Consider the following 13,094-nt stretch of genomic DNA (forward strand, 5'->3'; position numbering starts at 1 on the left):
CCCTAACCTTTCACATTGCTAAGGGAAAATAACAAATGAACAGTTAAATAACCTACCCAAATGATGCTGAGACAAAAACCTCACACATATACTAAGTAAAATAACTTTCAGTTTGTGTCCTCCCCCCCGGAAACTACTGTTACGAAGGGAGAGGTGGGCAGACTCCCCATAATCTTTACATCCAGTGGAGGGTCAGAGTTTGAGCAAACTCATGGATTCCTGGACTTAGCAATGGCTGGGAATAGAACCAGAAAACTTCCTCATGAGGCCAGCCTGGTGATGGTGGGTCATTGAAGGGAACAATGGTGCTGATGGACAGCCATTAGCTCTCATCAACCATGTAGAAGGCCCTGGGGAGCAGGGGGACATGATGTCACTGTGGGAAAGGAGGGTGTCCCTTGAGTCTACACAGACGTTTATTGGTAAGGCGTTCTTGAACAAGAAGGAGGAAGTACGCAGAACTCCATGCACGTTGGCTGGGAGAGGTTGCACCACGAAATGGAGGGCCATGACTGGCTGCTGCTTTGGAGCCAAGCTTGCTATAGCTATGAGAGGAGCAGGGAGAGGTACCCCCTCCACTGAAGGCTTTAGGTGTAAATATGTGTGAATAAACCATAGTTCTAAGACTATGCAGACTACACTGTGTCTTGATTTTCCAGTGGAAATACAAACCCTGGATGAGCACTTGGAACCACCGAGAACATGGGCAGGCAAACTAAGGCCCGGGGGCCAGATTCAGCCCAATCGCCTTCTAAATTCGGCCGATGGATGATCTGGGAATCAGAGTGTTTTTACATGAGTAGAATGTGTGCTTTCATTTAAAATTCATCTCTGCATTATTTGTGGGGCATAGGAATTTGTTCATTCCCCCCCAAAAAATATAGTCCAGCCCCCCACAAGCTCTGAGGGAAAGTGGACTGCCCCCCCTGCTGAAAAAGTTTGCTGACCCCTGATCTAGAATCTTGTTACCGCTTGACAGAGATTGGGATACAAGTTGAATGGGATGTTTCCCTGTCCCTATCTTCAAGAGCCTTGGCTGCTCCTTCAGAGGGAGCGCAACCCCACCCAGAATGACAGTAATCTGACCACCATGCATAGAGCTAGTCATGGGTCTGCAACAGGGGTGTGGGCTTCAGTAGGTGCCTGGTAATGCCAACCTCAGATGCTGACCATGCCAAGGGCTCCAACATTTGCATTTGCATTTGCAACAAAGCCAGGGAGCTGCCATATGGGCAATCATGGCAGTTTTACTGCCAGGCAGTAAACCCAGCACTTCTGTTTTATGAGTTGAACTCTGGACCTAGGGGAAAGATCTTAATTCATGGCAGCTCAGCAGCGAGATCCGGAGACACACTGCAGCTCAGGTCTCTGCAACTGGAGAAAGATTCTGCATCAGAGTCAGAGAAGGACCTTTGAGAAAGATCAAACATGAGTTGAACCACCCATAAATTTGAGACTCTTTCAGGCAAAAGCCATTGGCCTCAGCCCTCTCTCAACTGTGCCAGTCCAAGACATCCCCGAAGCAAAGCCCAAAATAGATGTGGGTCCACATTTTGGGGTAGGGTTGTGGAGCTTCAGGCATTGGGGAAGAATGTGGCCCTCAAAGTCTCCCTCTCTGGCCTCCCTCTCTGGCCCTCTTCCCAAGCCACACCCATCTCTGGTACTGCTTCGCACTCCAAGAGTTTTTGCTGGGGGGGAGGGTTGGAGAGGAGATTTTCATTCAGTGCCGCTAATAACTGTTTCTCATCTAACTGGAGAGCAGAGAAGGCTTTGCCAGCATGTGTAGAAGCCAGCCTATTGTGCAAAGGTAAAAATGCTATTGGTTGCATTACTGTCCACTTCTGCTTTGGCACCACCCACCACTGTCATGTGACCCTCGGCAGGTTGCAAAGAAGGATATTCGGCCCTTGGTTAAAAAAGCATCCCTACCCTGCTCTTGGGCCGGCTTTAAAAATCTTGCTGCATGATTCATACACCAGTTCCTGCCTTTTTATGCATTCATGAAGGTGTTTGTCCTGCTTCACAGAGGACAGCCCTCTTCACAGGGAGCTCTGGGAACTGCCGACATTGGCCTGGCAGAACAGAAACATTTTCCGCTAATGTTTAACAACATTATAGATCTAATTGTTGTTGTTTAGTCGTTTAGTCGTGTCCGACTCTTTGTGACCCCATGGACCAGAGCACGCCAGGCACTCCTGTCTTCCACTGCCTCCCGCAGTTTGGTCAAACTCATGTTTGTGGCTTCGAGAACACTGTCCAACCATCTTGTCCTCTGTCGTCCCCTTCTCCTTGCGCCCTCCATCTTTCCCAACATCAGGGTCTTTTCCAGGGAGTCTTCTCTTCTCATGAGGTGGCCAAAGTATTGGAGCCTCAGCTTCACGATCTGTCCTTCCAGCGACCACTCAGGGCTGATTTCCTTAAGAATGGATGCGTTTGATCTTCTTGCAGTCCATGGGACTCTCAAGAGTCTCCTCCAGCACCATAATTCAAAAGCATCAGTTCTTCGGTGATCAGCCTTCTTTATGGTCCAGCTCTCACTTCCATACATCACTACTGGGAAAACCATGGAAAACCATGGCTTTAACTATACGGACCTTTGTTGGCAAGGTGATGTCTCTGCTATACTATAATAGTATAGATCTAAACTATAGATCTATACTATAATAGTATAGATCTAAACCAGCACTGGGGATTCAGCGTTGAGGTCCACATTCCCTTCTGGTTGACATTCTAAAGGCTACTTGCCACTGGTGGGCAAAGCCAGAAGCAAAAACAAATGGAGCAATGAATGCATAGAGTATCAGAAACAAGCAAGATGAATTGGAGCTCTTAATAACGCTTTAGTTGAGATTCATGCCTTGCAGACAGTTTGACTAGTTTAGCCTCTGTGATTCTTACAGGGGGATAGTTTCTATTTGCACTCACTCACCCCTCCCTATCCTGCATCCAGGAAGCAAGAGTCATTCTTAGAGGACTCCCAGGCAAGCAAAAACACCCTGGGAGGATGTGAAACAAGGAGAGGGCAGGGTGTGGCCAGAGGGACAAAGGGTGTGAGCCAGAAGGGGATTTCACCTGGGGAGAGACCCAAGGGTCAGATAGAAAGGCCTGTGTCTGGATGCATAGATATAATAAAACATGAAAAGTGTTTTCCTTACCGCAGTTAAAAGTTAATTGAAGGAGCTTGATAAGGAAGGCTTGCTGGCTGCTGTATCCGTTAGCAGACTTGGTTATATCTTAATTCGCATGCAGTAAATTTGCCTCTTGCTATGTCACGCTCCTACCAGCCACATGAGAAACTTTCCATTGCTCTCTCTGCCCAGGGTTCTTTGAGATTATGGCTACTGTGCACCATTTCAGGAAGCGAACATGTCAGCATTTCCAAGAAGTCCGGGAAGTGGTGCCTTGACCTCTGTTTCCTTCTCTGGCTCAGTGCATAATCATATGATGGATCCATTTCCTTCCTTCCTTCTCAACTCCTCAGGGCCAACTCCTCTGCTTCCTCATCACCCTCCAATGAGTTAGATGGAAGCCCTAGCTCAGCTGGTAGAGCATGAGACTCTTAGTCTCAGGTTTGTGGGTTCTAATCCCACATTGGGCAAAAGGATTCTTACATTGCAAGGACTTGGATGAGATGGCCCTCATGGTCCCTTCCAATTCTGTGATACTATCTGCAGAGAATTGCCTGCTTCACTCTGGGGACCCTTAATTTTTGCTATCTTTGACCTATAGAGACTTAGGTTCTGTAGCCCATGATGCCAGGTACCAGCTTTCACCATGTAAACCTATGAATACTTTGCAGTCATCACCACCTTTCCCACAAGAGGTGGTGGACTCAGCTTCCTTGGAGGTTTTTAAGCAGAGGTTGGATGGCCATCTGTCATGGATACTTTAGCTGAGATTCCTGCATTGCAGGGGGTTGGACTAGATGACCCTTGGGTCGCTTCCAACTCTTAAGATTCTATGATCATCCAAGCTATGATGGCCTGGGACTCAGGCTCAGACTCGGAGCCAGAGGAGTCTCAGTCCACACCGGATCTTTTGCCCCAGGCGGCATCTGAACCTAGTCTGGGGTCTGATTCTGAAGGGCCCCAGTCTGCACAGGTTCCCCTGCAACAAGCACCAGCTGGGCTGAGTCAGGGGCCTGAACCTGCCCTGGCTCCAGATGTGGAGATGACCTTGTTGCCCTCTGCTGGGCAATCACGTGCAGCTGCTCCACTACCAGTTGGGTCAGGAGAGGCTGAGGCGGCCTCTGGGCCTAGTAACCCACCGACATCTCCCGAGCTGCAGAGACTGAGGTCTGAGAGAAGGAGAGACCTGAGTACTCGCAGGAGGAGTGCTCGCCTTCGGGCGAGACAGGGAGGTGCGTCACCAGGGGATCAGGACCAGCCGTTACCTCAACAGAGATAAAAGGCTGCTGGACCCCGCCCCAGGTTGTGGGAGCAATGCTGCTGTTTGCCAGAAATCCTGTGCCTGACCTTGTCTGGGTTGCTGCCTTGTGCCCTGCTTTGGCCCTGTCAGACTGACTCCTTGCAGAACCCTTGGATTCGGGACCGGACCTGGACCGTGTTACTCGGGTTACCTCCGGGCCCAGCACACAAGCCCCTGCTCTCTAGGCCACCTCTGAGGGAGGTGTGCAGGATGGCAGCATGAGAACAGGTTTTTTCCAGTGGTGGCTTCCTGACTGTAGAATACTTTTCCAGGGAAACACACCAGAAACCATCATTGCCAGGTCTTGGATGTTTATGACCTACAGGGACTGGACTGAAGAGGAAGAAGAATGGTGGAGATCATGTACACACCCCTTCTCTTGTAGCTTCCAGAGAAGAGAGAGACAGTATTGAATTACAGCAGAACTCTGAGGGAGATAACAGATCAGAGACAGGCATGCAGCTGAGTTACGAGGTGTTAGGAGAAGGAGGGGGGGGAGGTGTGCAGCCAGCTGACACGTCTTTAGACAGCATAGATGAGCCGCCGTCCTCAAGAACTTGACGTTTGTTAAGAGTGTAAGAGCAACAGACAAAGAGACATTTGACCACGGGGGCCACCGTAGGGTCAGATGCTGATGGTAGAGAAGTCAAAGAAGGTTGGGGGAAGAACCAGAGTGAGCAATTCCATCATTGAGGGATGTCTGGATTCTTTATCTCTCACCATAAGGACTGAATAAAACCATAAGAAAAACCTTTCGTGTTTCCTCCCTGCTTCTTGAAGTCACCGGGGGAGGGAGAGAATTCCTCAAGCCTGACAATGACCTAAAAATGCTACCTTTGTGGCAGTGGTGGCTAATCTGTGGCTCTCCTGATGTGGGACTATAACTCCCATCATCTCTGACCAGTGGCCACGCTGGCTGGAGCTGAAGGGAATTGGAGTCTAACTAGATCTGGAGAACAACACTGGCTACCGCTGAGTTTTCCTAGCCTATCCATAGCAGAGAAGATATACAAATTAGGAAATGTTTGGGACAAGTCAATGTTTCAAATGCAGATACATGATTTTGCTTGGCAAGCAAGAACCAACAGTATGGTGGGATTAGGAAGACCTGGGATCAGATCACCACTCAACCATGAAACTGCCAGGGTGATGTACTTTGGGCTACACACTACCTCTCAGCCTAGCCTACCTTGCAGGGTGGTTGTTAGAATAAAAGAGCGGTCGTGCCTGCCTGATTGAGAATCCATAGAGGAGCAGGGGAATAAATGGAATGGGTCATAATATGTAAGATGTGTGTGAAACAGGTAGGAATGCATCAAGTTTGCAATCAGATTTGTTGTCTGAATCTACCGATTGTTCCAGGAAGTCCTTGAACCCCAGGTAGATGCTGCCCAACACTATAAGAGGGACACCTGCACCCATTTGCCTTACAGGTATTTACACAGCACAGCAATCCTTTTACTGCAGTTCATTGGAGCAAGTCATTCAATGTTGACATAGGAGCCCCATCCATAAAATGCCCTGTGCACATAAATCTGGGCGCAAGAAGCACTCAAGCTCAGCCTTGTCCCTAGCCCTACCTTACGACACCATGGTGCCTCTCCTTGTGGTCTGCCTTCTTTCCCCACTCTTAGTTGCCTCTCAGGATCCATGTAAGTTATTTATCATTGATCACATCCATTTTCCTACTATGCTGTTAGGGGCACAATGAAAGACCAGTACTATGGAATGACATATCAACTGGGCCATCGTTTGATGCTAATCTAGGGGGGTTAAAAACTTTGCTCAAAATGTTCTTGCCATAGACTGATCTTTTATCAAAAGAAAGAGCTGAGGTGCATGGAAGAGCTAGTCCCCCCCCCCTCCCCCCGCATTTGGACTCCCATGCTAGCTTTTGAGTGGATGCATTTGGTGATGGGGAACCACAGAATCATAGACTAGTAGTAATCTGTTAAGCCTGCTGTAAGTTCTAAAGGTAGGTTGGCTGAAATATACAGTATTTAGCTAAGTGCTACTGTGTGTGTGTGTTTGTGTGTGTGTGTGTGTGTGTGTGTGTGTGTGTGTAGTGCAATGGATGAGCCTAAGTCATGTCCACTAACTTCAAAAGGTCTACTCTTAGTAGGTAAAAAGGGTAATGGAAAAGGACTCCTGGACGGTTAAGTCCAGTATGACTAGCATTGGGAGGCATATTTTGCATGGATCTATCTATTTATTTATCTATCTGTCTGTCTGTCTGTCTGTCTGTCTGTCTATCCAGTGCTTTTTTTCTGGGAGGATACAGGGATACGCATACCCCTAAACATTTTGTGAATCTTTGTAGTTTTGTCCATTTACTGTATTTATTTCCCCCGATTTGAACTATAAAATGGTGATTTTCTTGAGTCAAAATGAGAGTATCTAAACCTTTTTTAAAAAGAAAAAAGCACTCTATCTATCTATCTATCTATCTATCTATCTATCTACCTATCTATTGCCACTGGTGTCAGCATTTCTTCTGCACCAGTGGTGGAGGAGGCAGGGCAGGTGGGGCACCTGTGAAGCTGCTGCCTTGGGGACTTCTGCCGCCTGAGGCAATTGCCTCAGTTTGCCTAATGGCAGAGCCAGTTCCATGCTGGTGCACTGCTGGGGTTGGAGCTGCACAGCCACAGCACCCAATTAAGACAATTAACAATTAGTTTAGGTCTGAGAAAAGAAGTGCTTCTTCTTGCACAACAACTCACAAGCACCTCTTAAAATTTACTGCCACAAGGTTTGATGGTGGTACCACCTTAGATGGAATGAAAACAGAATTAGATCAATCCCTGAAGGAGAGACTCCTCAGCGGCTCTGAGTCATGTGAGCTAAAATTTAAATGCTAGATGTAACCTTCTGATTTCGGAGGCACCATACCTCTGAAAGCCAAGTGCGCAAGACAAACATCTAGGAGAAGGGTGATGTCTTCCTGCCCTGTGTGTGACCTTCCTGGACCAGGGCATCCACTGGACAGTGAGGGGCATGGTTGTCCCTCCCATGCATAAACCATCAGCCCCAGATTCCTAGCTTTGCTTGAGAAAGAAGAGGAAAAAGAGTATATGTCTAGCGTAGGGTTGCCATATTTCAAAAAGTGAAAATCTGGATACAAAAGTTGTTGAGCCTTTTCTGGCTTTTAAGGAAATTCCGGATGTGTGGCAACCCTACTCTAGCATTTCAAGAACCAAGAATATTAGGCAAGAAGAACAGTCATTCTCTCTCTCTCTCTCTCTCTCTCTCTGGGGGAGGGTGTGAGAAACTGTGGTGCTCCCCTGCTTTCAGTGTTTTCTTTACTCTATATACCCATGAATAATTCTTGTGAGCACCCATGTTTCTGAAGGCCTGTAGTAGATCAATGATGAAAAGATAGCATTTTGGCTGGATAAACACCTTACTTTATAAAAGTTTCTATTAAAATTTGTACATTATAACGCCACACATATAAATCACCTTGCTTCCGCCAAAGAATCACGGGAACTGCCAGGTTTTTGGGTGGAGGCTAAGTGCTTTAATTACACTTTAAATGCATGGTGTGTACGCAGCCAATGTCTGAACGAGGACACATTTCACATTGTGGTGTGTACTCTTGGGAATATGCTGCCCACAGCCAGCATTACGCACTGAATGGGACATAGGCTTTCCCCCATTTTGTTCAATACCTGAGGGTGCTTCAGTCCCATAGTTGTATGATGTCCTTCTCTCGTCTTCCAGCAGCCTTGAAGTGTATACAAGGCTATAATGCTACCCAAGCTCTGACAGATTGTACAAATGGTTCAGACGCCTGTGTGACCATCAAGAACGAGAACACACTGACTGGTAAGGAAGCGTTGGAAGAAGGAGAGGGTCAGGGAAGCCTGACAACTATTTGGCATCATGTGGTTCCTCCTAGAGGCTTTGAGAATGATCAGGAATCAGCATGACAATTGACAGGGTCGATGGATTGCCCAGTGGTGTGCCGTGGGTTGCTGGCACCCAGGGCAGGCAAGCAGCCAATGCCTCATTGGAGCCAAATGGGGCTGTGCGACAGCACTTGCCTGTCCACACAACTCAGCTCTTGGTGGGGGACTCCCCTGATGCTTGTGAAGAAGAGTGCCGTGCCGTACTGTGCTAGCCTCCCTCCACCCACACCCAGTCCCTGAGGCTGCTTTGCTGTCTTCGCTTAGGCAAGGTGGGGATCCCTGAGGAAGCCGGAGCCTGTCTGCAGAATTTTGCACCTGGGGCTACTGCCTCCCTGGTCCCCCCACGCTATGCCACTGGTCTTGCCTCTAGTAGGGGTGCTATTAAGGAGGCAGTTATGCCTAAGGTGGTTTTTGGTTCCACCTGCTGGATGGTAATGGTGGCTCAGGCCTGTGTATTATACTGTACATGCATGCCAAGGGCACAAATCCCTTTACTTAAAAATACACTACAATGCACCTAGTAACAAGTAATGACTGGTTGCATTGACAGAAATATAAGAAGCTGTCTTATGCTGAGGCAGACCACTGGTCTATCTAGTTCAGTAGTGTCTGCACTGACCGACAGAGGCTCTCTAAAGTTCCAAACAGGAAGCCTTTTCCCCACTTCTACCTTGAAATGGTGTGATTCAACCTGGGATCTTGGTCACCAAAAGCAGATGCTCCTATGTTTCTATGATTATGCTGACTTCTGGTCTGATCTACAGGCTCTTATACTCTGGGAGGCCATATTCCCTTGGGAGTACTTGGAACCAAGGTGGAAGGGCAAGACAGAGTAGAGACAATATAGAAGAATTCTGGGGAATGGGGTCACTTGACCTGTTGTTTGTCTTTCCCCTCTTCCGGTAAACAGGGGTCACGTTTACTACAACATTCTATACATGTGGGGGAAATGATTCTTGTGCCAATGCTTTCACCGTCACCATAGGAGAGAATGCATATTTGCGCCACACCTCGGCTTGCTGTACCACAGATGGCTGCAATGCAAACTTAAAATGGGGAGGTAAGTCATCATCTGCCCCCTCTCTGACAACAGAATTGCAAATCTGGGTCCCTCCAGGTGTCATTTTCCTGGTGCACCCAGGTTGATTTCTACTCATGATTCTATTGGGGTGGTCTCAATCATTTCAATAATGTTTGCGTGTGCAAATGTTGTGGGCTAGTCACATGGCTTCATTTCCAATCAGTGCGCATCTCATTACTTCCCGTGGAACCCCCTTAACTTTTCATTCTACAAATGTATTGGTTTATGTTTTCCCCACTTTTGTTGCTCTATAGCCAGCCCCTCCAGCCAGTGATAACGATGTAGTAGAATCAGGGAAGCATCACTGAACAAATGAAAGCAGGATAAATCCGCCACAAATGAAGTTATTGTTTCAGGAACACGTTGCAAAAATAAATAAGAAATTGTTATAACGAAAGAAAAAAACTCTACGTAAAATCATGTAGAAAAGTTTTCTGCTCTATGGTGCCACCTGGTGTCACAGTGTTATAATGAATATAAAACTCTCTTTCCTTACTAATATAGCTGAGTCCATACACAATTTGCATTTGAAATTGGTAGGAATAGCATGAAGTGTATGAAGTTTTAGTCCCTCTACCTGTTCTCATCCTAATGTAAGGGAGGGATGAAAGTTATCTCTGGACCTCATTTTTCTGACAAAGAAAATGTTAGAAGAAAACAACATCAAAATAAAGTGTTTGTGGGGGAAAGGTCTCTGTGGGTCACTGATGGAGGAAGAGGGGGAGCCAGGGGAGTGCACCGCTCCTGGCACCATGATCCCGGTGGTGTGCAATCACGGCTGCCCCCCTGCACTGGGCGCTACACCCCTGCGGGTAGCGCACCATGCCCCCAGGATGTGTGCCACACCCCCGGGATGCACACCAGTCACGCCCCCACCTCCTCTCTGCCCCTGGTTCCGTAGCATGAAGCTCCGCCACTGCTGTGGGTGCCTGCATGTTGCCAACCACCACTATCCCCTCAATTTGGGAATGGCGTCCATAAAAAGCAGGTGTTGATAGACATGTGTGGGGAACCACTGGCACTCCAGATGTTGCTTAACTGCACCTTCCCTCAGCCCCAACAAGCATGGCCAATGGGAAAGGATGTTGCAAGTTGGTAGTTTACCAACATCCGGAGGGCCAAAGTTTGCCCACACCTGGCATGAGAAGAAGGAACTCTGAGTGTGGGACAGGATTGTGTGGGGAGAAGCTGACCTCCTAATAATGGTGTTTCTGTGGCCTGCCTGGAAGAGACTAGGGTGGGTTCAGAAAGATGTGGGTCTACGGTGAGCCAGTCCAGGGCTCCCGCTGTTGCATTCACACAACTCCAACCTCCTGCATCCTTTTCCTGCTCCATCATGTGCAAGAGAAGACTGCTGTTTCCCATCTCACTTCTAGCACACACCAGTAGCAGCCACTGTGATGTGATGGATCAGGCAGGGCAGTTGCATGGATGCTTGGCAAAGCTCCATACAGGTAAACAGCAGAAATGCCAGCATTAGGAGACTTGCTTCACCCCAACACACTGGCTGCTACTGGTGCGTGTGTGAATCAGGCCTTTTAAGGAACCATCAGGCCTCTTCTTAAAATCCTATTTAGAAATTCCCCACACCACTTGCTTCTCTCTTCTTTGCTTCCTAGTTCCTCCAGCTTCTTCGGCAAAGAATGGGCTGGTTTGCTCAACTGGATGTTTCACTGAGACACAGGAACCCTGCAAAGGCGGAAAAGTCTCATGCACAGATGCAGAAAATACTTGCATCAGCGTAACAGGGAGCTATGGCCCTAAGAAAGGTACTTAGCAGGGGAGGAAGAGGGATTGCATGGGGTAGAGGGCGCAGGTGGGAGGGGAATGCTGCCTCTGGAGCATCCAGAGATGGACCAACCATGAGCCAAGATAAGATGGACACCTCAGGTGGCAGAGCGAGAGACCTGCTGCCCTGAACCCCAAGTAACAATCTTCCAGGGTGTTCTCTGATGCAAACATCATTGAAATGAACAAGTGCTGTGCCAGAGCATGCAGGGATTGTATCCATGATAAGGTGCTAATGACTTGTGTGCATTGTCCTTTGGTGCACTAAAATGTCTTGGGTGAGGGGTTGAATTTGGGCTCCTTCACATAAGTCATTTTCAAATGAGTAGAACCTTGAGATTATCAAGCTACCGTATTTTTTGCACCATAACACTCACGTTTTTCCTCCTAGAAAGTAAGGGGAAATGTCTGTGCGTGTTATGGGGGGAATGCCTACGGGTGGCATGCCTACGGATTTTCCTCCTCTAAAAACTACGTGCGTGTTATGGTCGGGTGCGTGTTATAGAGCGAAAAATACGGTAAATGTTGGAACATTCAGATTGGCCAAATAAGGAAGTCTTGTATGAGTCAGAATTAGGTACATGTAAAGGAATAGAAGGCACATTTCTACTGTAGAGCAGCTAAAGGATTTTGTGAGATGATACGCAATGAGATGAAAAAAAAAATTAAGAGGACTCTCCCAAAAAGACCAGAAGCTTTTCTTGTAGCAATATTTGGACCAGATGTACCAAAGAATCAAAGGAATTTGTTTCTGTATGTGAGAATACTAGATGCTCCAAAATGGTGGGAGGATGCTGTACATATGAAAGAGGAGTGGCAGTTGAAATTGATGGAATATGCTGAATTAGCAATTTTAACTAGTAAAATTAGAGAACAAGACGAGACAGCCTTCAAGGAGGATTGGGAAATGTTTGTAGATTATTTTTTAAAAAATATTGTAAACATGTTAAAATGCTAGCAGGTTTGGAGTAAGCTTAGCAGTAAAAGTTATTCAGATAATAAGGTGGAGGAAAGAAGGTATAGAATAATTACAATATGCAGCAGCAAAAGATAATTTGAAGAAACCAAGGAAGGGTGGAAGGGAAGTTGATTACCAAGGGAATACATACTGGAAAATGTTTGACTAGTTGTATTTTATTTTTCGAAATTTATAAATAAAATTTATAAACAAACAAACAAATAAGCATTCTTCGCCTAGTGCATAGTTAAATGATGGGATTCGGTCTTATAAGATGTAGGGATGATGGCCACCATCTTGGATGGTTTTCAAAAAGTATTGGACAGATTCACGGAGGATAAGACTGCCAATGACTATTAACCATGTCTACTTGCAGAGTTCAACCTGAAGGGTTGTGGAACAAGAAACGTATGTGAATTCAAGGGCAAAGATGTGCTCATTAATGGAACCAGCTACTCAGTGGAAAAGGCAACCTGTGAGAATGCTAAATCCTCCAGCACCAAGCATATCCTGGGGAAGAGTTCCTTCCTCCTCCTGCTACCCAGTATCTCCAGCATTCTCTTTATGAAGTTTTTCTCCTGAGTTTTATTCCCATGCCAGCCAACTTGTAGGATCCATGCCGTGAGCTTTTGGGCACCGGAATGGACAGATCTGTCAAGTTCAGTGCTCTTAAGTTTCTCATTTTTAAAAAAATCTTAAATTCTTTTCTCCACAATACTACAACAATCTGCTTTTTTAAAAAAAAAAGCTATTGAAAATCAATCCACATTTTAGCATAAATTTCTCCTAATAAGCACAATTTGTAATTGCAGTTTAACCAGTATAGAGTTTTGCTAGTATTTCTCCCTAATATAAAGCATTTGTATACAGTGGTACCTCGGGTTAAGAACTTAATTCATTCCGGAGGTCCTTTCTTAACCTGAAACTGCTC

General features: G+C 46.7%; 1 protein-coding gene across 1 annotated transcript; it reads left to right on the forward strand.

Moving 5' to 3' along the window:
* Positions 1–5,791: 5,791 nt before the first annotated feature.
* On the forward strand, positions 5,792–13,094 carry LOC308484522 (phospholipase A2 inhibitor and Ly6/PLAUR domain-containing protein-like). Its single transcript, XM_081019548.1, has 5 exons — positions 5,792–6,080; positions 8,152–8,253; positions 9,247–9,396; positions 11,037–11,186; positions 12,540–13,094. The coding sequence occupies exons 1-5, from the start codon at positions 5,945–5,947 to the stop codon at positions 12,743–12,745; spliced, it is 744 nt and encodes a 247-aa protein (XP_080875674.1). The 5' UTR covers positions 5,792–5,944; the 3' UTR covers positions 12,746–13,094.

The sequence above is a fragment of the Podarcis pityusensis genome (genome assembly GCF_964106645.2).
Source record: "Podarcis pityusensis genome assembly, chromosome: 8".
Lineage (NCBI taxonomy): Eukaryota > Metazoa > Chordata > Lepidosauria > Squamata > Lacertidae > Podarcis > Podarcis pityusensis.